General features: G+C 45.4%; 1 protein-coding gene across 4 annotated transcripts; it reads left to right on the top strand.

The window, feature by feature from the left end:
* The first annotated feature begins 721 nt into the window (after positions 1–721).
* LOC308679219 (mitochondrial-processing peptidase subunit alpha-like) lies at positions 722–8,617 on the top strand. 4 transcript variants are annotated; one of them, XM_081346809.1, is made up of 4 exons: positions 722–1,065; positions 2,076–2,333; positions 4,065–4,105; positions 8,298–8,617. In XM_081346809.1, exons 1-4 carry the CDS (start codon positions 979–981, stop codon positions 8,365–8,367), a joined length of 456 nt encoding a protein of 151 aa, XP_081202935.1. In that variant the 5' UTR covers positions 722–978; the 3' UTR covers positions 8,368–8,617. The 4 variants fall into 4 exon arrangements, with proteins under 4 accessions (XP_081202935.1, XP_081202938.1, XP_081202937.1 ...); XM_081346812.1 differs by having other exon boundaries at positions 8,172–8,617; XM_081346811.1 differs by lacking the exon at positions 4,065–4,105.
* The last annotated feature ends 2,017 nt before the right edge of the window (positions 8,618–10,634 follow it).

Here is a 10,634-nt window from a genome sequence, read left to right as displayed (position 1 = left end):
TTTCCTCCCTATCTCCCCTTCGGAAGGGGCTCCTGTTGCTGCCGTGGCCAGCGTGTCCTGAGACACAGCCCTCCAACCCTGGGCTGGCACCTGTCTCATATTGCTAAGCACATTTGATTTGTGCTTAGATTGTAAGCCACCCTGAGTCTTCGGAGAAGGGCGGGATATAAATGGGATTAAAATAAATAAAATAAAATTTCCTCTTCTTCCTGCAGCTGACTGGCAAAACAGTGCACCTGCTTGTCTGCCAGCACATTTGCAAGTTAACCCCCCTCCCTCCACTCGAACTCCTTTCGTCACCGGAACGTTTTCCAGGCCATTCCGGGCGGCTCCAAGTTCAGATATATATATGTGTGTACAGAAGACACCGTGACAATCTCACCTGGCCATATGTGTGTGTGTTTGTATGTGTGTGTGTATGTGTATATGCGTGTGTGTGTATATATAGAGAGAATAAATGTGTTTATATCTGTATGTGTGTGTATGTATGTATGTATGTATATCCCCTCCTCCCATCTCTCTCTACACACACACACACACACACACACACACACGCAATTTAAAAAGTATAGTTAAAAAAGTAAATTGCCAGGTGAGATTGTCACGGCATCTTCTGTGCCTCAAGAGAAGAGAGCCAGGCAGGATTTCACTGTCCCACCTGAACGCAAATTGCATTGCCATAAAGATGTTTGTGATTTCTGCCAGAGGAAAATGTGGTGCAGTGGCATCATTTGGAAAGACAGGAGTGGGAGAGACCAAGGTGGCAGGAGTGGGGGGGCTGTAGGTGGGTGTGCCCAATCCAATTTATCTTCTGGGAAGGAACACAGGTTGATTCTGTGGGCCGTTTGGGAGGTGGGTAGGAATTTTCCTACCCCTCCAGGGGGGTTGGGCCATTGTCCCTTGGGAGGAGGTTGGGTCCTGTGGCCTGGATCCAAAGGGGTTCCTCCTTGGCTTCTCTTGGCAGATGAGGAAATCGAGATGACTCGTATGGCGGTCCGCTTTGAGCTGCAGGACCTGAACATCAGGCCCGATCCAGAGCCGTTGCTGACTGAGATGATCCATGCAGTAAGTCCCTCTGGCGTTCTGCTCCACAAAGCCCCTGAGCTGTTTGGTGGCCTTCTAATCCGGATTGAGCTTGGGGGGGCAAGTGGGCGAAGGACCCTGTGATCAGCGTGCCAGGCAGGGCAACCCCTGAGGAGTTTGGGGGGGCCGTGGGGGCTTCCTCAGTCTCACTGGGAATTCCCTTCCGGTGGTGGATGCAGGAGCTGAATAGTTTTCAGAAGAAACAAGCTTGCCTTTGTTAATGATAAGCATCATTGTGCCCATTATGTGTGCCGGAGCACAATAAGGCAAAACATGTTTTGCTAATGCGTTGTGTTCCTGCCTGCAGTTTGGGAAGTGAAAGAATAGTCCAGTGGTGTGCAGCATTGGGGAATGCAAAGTCAAAATGAGGCTTTGTGTGAGTTTGGGTGCCCCCCCCACCCCCAAACTGCTGAAGAATGAACTCTTTTGCTTTCTCCCTCCCTTCTCCTGTCTTTCCTTCTGGACAACAGAGTAGTGTGATATTATGCTTGGGGGGGCGTTCTGGGGGGGCACTGTTGATTTCCCCTGTAATCTGCACTATTCTTGGATCGTGCAGCCCAAGATCCAATGCTCCGCCTTTGTGGGGGAACCTCGCCTGCTGCATCTGCACCCATCTCTGCTCAAAGCCCCTTGTCAGCTTACTGGGCCCCCAACGCTTCACACACGGAACTGCTTGCAGGCCGTGACGTTGGGGGCCGAGGCAGGTTTCTTCGAAGATGTTCTCAAGTAGCTCAGGCCGTGGATCAGGGAGACCTGGGTTCAAATCCAGGTTTATCAGACAGTGAAGGCTTACCATCAACTGTTTAATCCATTGCACTCTTTAGGAGAGGCTGTTATTTTCTTAGATACGGAGCTTTCTCTCCCTTGTGCTCACTTGGGCTCTTCTTGGTGCCAGTGGCCAACAGCAATCCTAAAGCAAGAAAGTCTGGTCAAATATCTGTTTGGTCATTGCCTTCTTTTCTGAAAATCATTTGCGTTTGCCCTTCCCACAGGCAGCTTACAGGGAAAACACTGTGGTATTGAACAGGTTCTGTCTGGCAGAGAACATTGAGAAAATCGACAGGATGGTCCTCCACTCGTACCTGAGGAATTACTACACACCCGACCGGATGGTGTTGGCTGGAGTGGGAATTGAACACCAGCTGGACTGTGCTCGGAAGTACTTCCTGGGAACCGTTCCGGCGTGGGGAAGTGGGAAAGCCGAGGAGGTGGACAAGTCAGTTACCCAATACACTGGCAGGATCCTCAAGGTGAGGAAGGGGAGGCAGCCAGCAGTCAGTATTGGCAGGCTGGGAAGCAAAATGTTCTTTGCACCTCTCGGTTTCATAAAGTGCTTTGTTAGGATTTAAAATGGAGGGTTTGCCTTAAACTGGTTCTCAGAGCAGCTAGAAGAAAGTTAAAGTGATAAATAAAAGATCGGAAGGATGTGCAGTACGTGCAGAATGTAGCCAGTTACTGTATTTCCTTTGACCATGAAGACGGAATTATGGATGTTGATCCAAAATATCTGAACATCATCAAGGTCTTTTGAAAGACGGGGAAGCTCCAGAAAGAATGGATTTGCAGTGCTTCTAAAGCCTGGAAAAAGGAGGCAATGCCGTGCTCGGCTGGTGGGAGGAAGCTCAGACCTCTTTCAGGAGGCAGCTTTTTCCTTCCCGGACATCTGGGGAAAGCCAGCGCCGTAGTTTTGAGTCAGGCTCCATTATGGTCATAGGTCTGTGGTTCTGGGGGGGGTACTGCTGAGGCAGCAATTCCTGTTCCATTGGACGGCCCCGGGGTTTCAGGTGCTGGATCCCCTTCGTTACCTCTCCAGTTGCGGCCGCAGGCACTGCCTCGGTTGCAGTTTTCAGCTCTCTCCTCCCTTAGTGAGCTCAGGGTTGCTTTCATCAGATCAATGGCTTTTTCCAGGATCCGGTCCTCCTCACTGGTGTGCAGGGAGCTCTCCATCTCTTGCCTCCAGTCCGGTTGGTGGTCGCTCCAACTCAGGGTCACTTCTCTCGATGCCTTTTCCCACTCACTTTTCCTTCCAACGCCCATCGACCACCGCGGTTTTTGGTCGTACTGCTCCACCGCTTCTTCCCCAGGGAAATATGCCGCTTCAGCTTCCCATCGTCTCTGGGGTTCCATTCGGGGGGAAGACTCCCTTCCCTCCTCTCTTGCTTCATCGCCAGACATTGTATTTGTTGCAAAGTCCCCCGGTAAGGTTTTCCCTTCCAGGTTGACTCTTATAGCAGATCCCGGGTCCTGACAGTCCACTTCTAGCTTGGGTGGGCCTTTTGCTTGGACGCCCGAGTGACCTTCCGGTTTGGCTTCTCTGCCCTAGGAGGAAGACTTCATCCCATTCGCTGTCCTGAACATGATGATGGGGGGTGGGGGGTCTTTCTCGGCAAAGGCATGTTCACGCGGCTGCATCTCAATGTCCTCAACCGGTACGTCTCTTCGCTGCTAAGAGCCAGGAGCGGAACCAAGCTGGGCCAGAGCCTGGGGGCGGGGAGGACGCTGACCTTCCATTGGGAAGTTGGGAGGGGGGGACTGTCCTAATGGACAGAGAAGTGGCCAGTTTATACATGGTGCTAAATTCTAATTAGCTTTAATTGTGGGGTGTTTTTGTTTCAGTTTTGCTAATCCAGCAGTGATAGAGCTCCTGCTCCTAACCCGCCTGTACCCTCCAATCCATGTCCACAGTCGCAAGCAAGCCAGTCTTTACACAAATTGCAGCTCTTTAACTCATGGGGTTGGTAGCGTGGTCTCTGGGATAGCTCAGAACTCCAGTGATAGTCTAGATCAGAAAAATCTGCAGAAGTTTTGTGACCGCTGCGATTACCACAGGAATATAAAATCGGGGTGTCTCGAAGTGTTTGCTGTCTAGGCGTTATTAATTCGGAGTCTGCAAAATATAAAGCACATCCTGCTAGTGTGATATCAGTGCCAGCAGCATTTACATTAACATAAATAAAAACATATTTTACTTACCATTGCAGGGAGATAATGCAGCATCATTCATCATTTCACAGGCTGTACTGTAAGTACTCTACACCTCATCGTTAAAATTACTCTGCACCTCATCGTTAAAATTACAACACACCATGCTACAGCTGGGCAAAACGGGCCTGAGTAAAAAATTTTCTTTATCATAACCCCTGCAACAGATTTTGTCACATTCTTCCGGCTGGGGCCTTGTGTCAGGCCGTGTGACGCTCGCTTTTGCAGTTGTTTTAAAACCAGGTTTGGAACCAGAGATTGCCATCTTCAAAAGACTGGTGGAATTAAATCGCTAGCTGTTCAGACCTGACTGTACAATCTCCCCCGCGCATGCGTCCTTGAGCCTTGCGCCTGTCCAGAATCACGTGGTATGACATGCACAGGCATGTTCCGAACAAGGCCTAACCCCCTTTTTTTACTATCAGACACAAACACGCATGCCCGGATCCGCAGCCTTAACATGCCCGAACAAGTCTACTTCCCACCTGGCTAGTTGCGGTTACATGTACATGCAGATTTGAGGGCTCAGTTGACAAAATATGTGACTTTAGAATTTTACAAAGGTAAAAACCAGCTGCGGGTTTTTTTTTTTTATTGAAAAGTTTTAAAATACAATTTTCCTTTAAAAAACCCCCCTTCCCCCTCCCTCCTCCCCCCCTACCTCCCCTCCTCCCCCCTCCCTCCTCCCCCCCTACCTCCCCCCCTCCCCCCCCTACTTCCCAGAGCTGAATACAAGGTATATATATATAAAAAAAAGCAAACCTAAGCAACCATATACTAACAACTATAAATTCTAAAATCCATCACTCTCTAGCTTATATAGGATAAAACAAACCTTAACAATATTAAATATATATATATAAAAAAAACTAGAATAAGAGAAGGACACTCTCTAGCTTATATAGAATGGAACAAACCTTAATAGTATTAAACATATATTAAAGACAAAAAAAAAGGAAAAAGAAAAAAAAACCCTTCTCAACCCTATACTTATCCTAAATAAACTCCATCCATTTTATCCATTCCATGATATAACATTCTTACAAATAATTTTCCAAATTAACCAAGGATCCCAAATCAAAAAACTTTAAAGTCAACTCTTCTGTAATCGACCGTTCCTCTTCCAGTACCACATCTATAATTATTCCAAACACAACAAAAAAGAAAAAAAAAAATGATTGCAAACAAAACTTGAACTTTAATCCAAAAAAGCTCAGCCTTTCCACAAAACCACCAAATATAAAAATATATTGCGTCTACACCCAAATCTTTTCCCCCCTCCCCTACTTGACTACTTGACTATATCGTAAAAGTTCCAAAGACTTCTGCGATTCCTGCTACTTTCTCTTCTTAGATCGTTTTGCAGCAGCACGCGTCACCCTCTGTTTTATAGATTCATCCGACGAGGTTATATCTTGATCTCCTCCAACACCGTTGTCTTCTATCTGACCATCTTCGGCCTCTTGATGCACTCCTTCTCCAGATCCCTTTCCAGCTTCCAAAAGTGTTAATGGCGTTGCATTTAAAACATTATTGTAGAAATCACGCGCTTGCATCACAGTAACCAAACGGTACTTTTTACCTTCGTGCGTCACCATCAACCCCACTGGGATCTCCCATCTGAACCTTATATCTCGCTGCTTGAGCTCTTGCACAAGAAATGTAAAATCCTTCCTTCTCCTTAGAATCTTTGGAGGAATTTCTTTTAAGACCAAAACTTCTTGATTAGCAATCATAACTTTAGTATCATAAGCAGCTTGTATAACTTCATCTCTAGTTTCCCTTTTTGCAAAATATACCACCACATCTCTAGGCAACTTCCTCTGTCTGGCAATCCATGAATTCACACGAAACACTTTGTCCATGCCTCCTTTTATTTCAGATGCTGGCTGTTTCAACACTATTTCAAAAGCCTCAGAAACCAGCTGCTTTAGATCTTCCTTAGTATTCTCCTTTAAGCCTCTAATTCTAATGGCAAACTGCATCTGGAAATATTGAGCAAGACACAGTTCCTTTTCCATTTTATTTTCATTCTCCAATACTTTTGCTTCTAATATAGCATTCTTTTGAGTCAAGTCTTCTAGCTTTTCCTCCAATTCTTCCACACACCGAGCCACTTTACACACTGAAGTCAAGATGTCTACCCTCATTGCTTTGAGCTTCTGTTCCATCCTCTCCTCCATTCTCTCCTCCAATTTCTCCAATTTCTCCTCCATCTGTGCAAATCTAATATTAATTGATTCCAAAATTACCTGGGTATGTTTTTCAAGAGCATCTTGTAAATCCTTTGATGTCAATACATCAGGAGGATGCAGCGCCTGCAATAATGATTGTTGCACGGGAGAAGTTCCAGCACTCCGAAGAGTTTTAGGGGGTGGTTTAGCCGCCATCTTTTACCAAATATGACGCACTTTCACTTCAGATTTGTAATCCAAAAAAGTCCATCAAGCTGGAGAGTAAAACATAGTAATCCTCTTTACCATTTCCTCTTGTATCGCTCTGCCTGCTCCTTTAAATCATAGTCATTCCTTCAGGCAGGGGTGGTCGCAGACGGCTGGCTCTGCTCCAAGAAGTCAGGAGCAGAGGCGACGGCCAGCTGGGAGCAGCCCAGGCTACGGGGGAGTTCAATCCTTCAGCCGCCCAAGCCATAAGCTCAGGCGGCCCTGGAGAACTCTACCCCTACCTGGGAGCTCGCCCCCTCCTCTTCTCCCGAGGAGGGGGCTTCGGATTCGCCCGAACAGCTGATCGGCGCTGTTTCGGGCGAAAAAACAACAGCTGAGCCGCGGGCAGCCCGGGAAGGCTCCCTTCGTCGCCGCGGAGCCACCGGAAGTGACCAGCTGCGGGTTTTAAATGTTTTCCCCCCCCCACCCTGCATTCGAGAAAATGATTTTAAAACCTCCTAGAAATAAATACCTTTTAGAAAAAGGGGGTTAAACGCAAGCCCTGGCCTCCTTTTAGGGCCTCCCTTTTTCCCTGCTTTTGAGGCGCTGATTTTTAAAACTCCACAAAAATGAAAAAGCATCAATAGGCTAGAATGATTAGAAATAAAAAGCATTTTTTATTATTATTATTATTTCCCAGCTCCCCAAAGTAGGGATTGTTTCCTAAAAGCAGAGGCCTCTGTTAATTATTTACTTTATTTAGCTTATTCTGTTTGTTTTGAATGTCCATAGAATTAGGTTAAGCTAATCATGTACCCAGAGGCTTGACTGCCTTGACTTATTGATGGGGTTCGGTTCAAGACGCCTTATCTGAAAAGAGGGTTGCTTGTGAAACTTGTGAGTTTCGCCCCATTTTACGAATTTCCTCGCCACATTTGTCAGCTGAATCAGTGAAGTTGTTAAATTACTAACATGGTTGTGAAGTGAATCTGGCTTCCCCATTGACTTTGCTTGCCAAGGTTGCAAAAGGGGACCACATGATCCCCCCATGCTACGACCGTCATAAATATCAACCTGCTATCAAGCATCTGAATGTAAATCACATGGCCATAGGGATGCTGCAATGGTCATAAGTGAAAAATGGTCATAAGTCACTTCTTTCAGTGCCATTGTAACTTCAAACGGTTACTAAATGAACTCTTACAACTCGAGGACTACCTGTACTTCCACGTGAAGTAAAATCAATCTTGCTCTATTTTTTAATGCTTTTTCATAACCAATGAAACCAATATTAGAAACCAGTTGGGTATTTCCAGGGCAGAAGGTTCTTCAGTGGGGTGAGATGCTTTATTTTGGATTCAGCAGTTCCCACATTTATCTCCCGAGTTTGCAAGACTTTAGCAGACTGAATATAACTTTAGGGTGAACCAAAAACACAACAGTGGGCTAGTTTTGGAGATTGGATGCCGGATAATTTTGATTTTAGTGGGTTCCATTTTGGGGGCTATTATGGGCTATTTTTAAAGGGCTGTAGAGAGAGTCCTTGACTTGCAACCCTTTGTTTAGTGATTGAAGTTACAGCAGTTCTGAAAAAAGTGACCTGATCGGTTTGGACAATTGTGAGCGTTGTAGATCCCCATGGTCACGTGACCAAAATTCAGGCAACTGGTGTGTATTCCCGACAGTCACATAGTGCCCCGCTGACGTGTTCTCCCCTTTATATAGGGTCTCCTGCTTCAGCTGGGCGTTGGACTAGAAGACCTGTCAGAATCCATTCATATCCCATTCATCAAACTATCTGTATGTTTCTAAAATCTTATACCGTTCCCTGGATTCTGCCATTTTTCCAAGGCAAAGAAGAGAAGATGCATGTTCAGCCTGCTGGGAGGCTGTCTTCAAAGACCAGTGGAAGTACCTTTGAACTGAGAACAACAAAGGAAGGGGGGGGAGAAGAGATCTGGTTTGTATCTTCGATTAGAATCTAAAAGGAAGGAGGTAATTGTTGTAAAGGCATGGGAAGATCCCTCTTTCCCATGGAAGGGTTTGACACCTGAATTTTCATTGATCCTGGACTGACCAGATGGTTTGAGGGGAGGGGTTTGATTCGGGGACTCTTTAAAAGAGTTTCAGATCCTGTCTAGTATTCCATTACCAATCATGTTTTAGTAAAAGCTCCTTTTGAATAATTCCTGTTTCAAGAGTTCTTTCTTTCCTAAGATGTGGATTGGGGTGGGTCCTGACCAGACCTCCAAGACCCCTTCCACCTCTATTCTAAATTAGAATTTGCCTTCACTAATAACCTGTTGGCTCTGAACTGTTCCCAGGAACTAATTCCAGCTGAAGTAGCAAACTGTGAAGAACAGCCCAAGTTATCAGCAAACATATGATCGTTGTTGCATCCCGAGCATTTCACTACCATGACTCCATGATGATAAGCCACCCTAGAAATAGTTTTCACAGATTGTATCCCGCATACCTAACAGAGAAGCCAGGATACACTCAGGGATGTTCAAAAGTGGCTTTCTGGGATATCCAAGGGCAGGGAATTTGGGGGATGTGCCCATTTATTTAGGTATGACTTCTTTTGTTACACTCGGAGGATGGCCCATCTCCCAAAATTACATGGGAAAAATTCACCTACACATGTATTATAAACCAAACACATCATGTATTATAAATCAAAGTTTTCTATGGCTCAGCCAACAGCCTAATTCCCCAGCCAGGAGCAAATCTCCTCTTCAAAAATGTATAGTATATATATATATGTACTATATATATAAAGACGCATAGTGTGTGTGTGTGTGTGTGTGTGTGTGTGAAATGTTAAGTATTTAGATTACCTTGTGTAAAATTGGCCTGGGGTGGTCTTTTGTTGTTCCAGAGCAGGTCCCCGGGACAGACGGACAACATTGCAGGCGGGATGTGGCCCGTGGGCCTTGTGTTTCACATGTCTGCTCCAGAGCTTGAAATATCCTGGCCAGACCAGTAAATTTTGATTTGATTCACGCAACACTACTCTCTCCATAGCATCTAACACCCACATTCACATTTGCTAAGTGTGGCAGTGTTGAGAAGAGTTGGATTTCTGGCTGTTGTCCAAGTCCAGCCTTCATTACTTCCTGGCTGAATTCAAGTCGGTCTCTCAGTTGCCCCGTCTCGGTGGCAATCCTGGTTCCAGCTGAAACCTTTCCTGAAGGAGAGATAAGGAGCCAGAAACTGCCCCCTCATAAAAATACAGATGGCAGACACAAAACAGACCAACAATACTTCCACCTGGTTCTGCTCCAGTCAACCACCAGCATAAATACTTTGCCCAGTTTGAGTCCCTCAAATACTTTACACAGCCATTTGTCTGAAATGGTATAGGGTTTCCTGTCTGGACTAGGTGACCTGCAAGGTCCCTTCCAGCTTTATTACTATTATTAAGTTTCAGAGGACAAGGTGAATGGTCGAGTCCACCTGTTGAAGCAAAAAGTAGGGGTAACTTTTTATCAAATCTCAATCTAGTGTCTCCCAGGGCTGTATTTAGACAAATGGAAAATATGTTTCTACATGATGGGAAACAGGAAGGTGGGAAATGACAGGTGACAAAGACCACAGAAGCCCAGAACTGGTTTCCACCAGAGGCACCTTTTGCTTCAGTCTGATGAAGTTGAGGGTCTTTCCTTCGTAAGGGTCCAAGTTGGGGTAGGTCAGACACCTAGATTGTGACACGGCACACTTGTTCAAATTAGAAGATCATTTAAAGGCAACATTAATCTCACAAGGAGGTTTCTCTTAATGAAAAGAGCACAGGACACAAACAGTAGAAAAAGTACAAAAGAACAGTTGATTGGACAGAAGAAATCCTGTTAATCAGAAACGTGGACAGTAAGTTAAATATCCCATAACATAACATAACCATTTAAAACCAATGTATTAAAAGGAGAACGTTCGCATGGGAAAAGGGATCATGAGCATCATGAGCCACAGAAATCTGTTGTGAAAAGTTACCATTTCGGCCAGCTGAAACTTTAGCATGTACAAATGAAAAAGTCCTTTGCTATTCAGCCTGAGAGAGTGCCTTGTTTTGCAGTTAGAAAGTTACAGGCACCTAGAATATTACAAGGTTATCATAAAAATATTAAAGTTACAAGAAAGCACAACCAAGTTCAAGAAACCCGTTGCTTGGCCTTCAGCAAGGACTGT

The sequence above is a fragment of the Vipera berus genome, assembly GCF_964194415.1.
Source record: "Vipera berus genome assembly, contig: HAP1_SCAFFOLD_58, whole genome shotgun sequence".
In the NCBI taxonomy this organism is placed as follows: Eukaryota; Metazoa; Chordata; class Lepidosauria; order Squamata; family Viperidae; genus Vipera; species Vipera berus.
Note: the sequence above shows the minus strand (reverse complement) of the source record. Positions and strands in the feature narration are given on the sequence as shown.

Bases quoted from the DNA above. Each gene is read 5' to 3' on its own strand.
- LOC308679219 (XM_081346809.1), top strand. From the start codon at position 979: ATGACTCGTATGGCGGTCCGCTTTGAGCTGCAGGACCTGAACATCAGG. The intron at 1,066-2,075 runs GTAAGTCCCTCT...CCCTTCCCACAG, and splicing joins TGACTGAGATGATCCATGCA to GCAGCTTACAGGGAAAACAC. The intron at 2,334-4,064 runs GTGAGGAAGGGG...TTACCATTGCAG, and splicing joins ACACTGGCAGGATCCTCAAG to GGAGATAATGCAGCATCATT.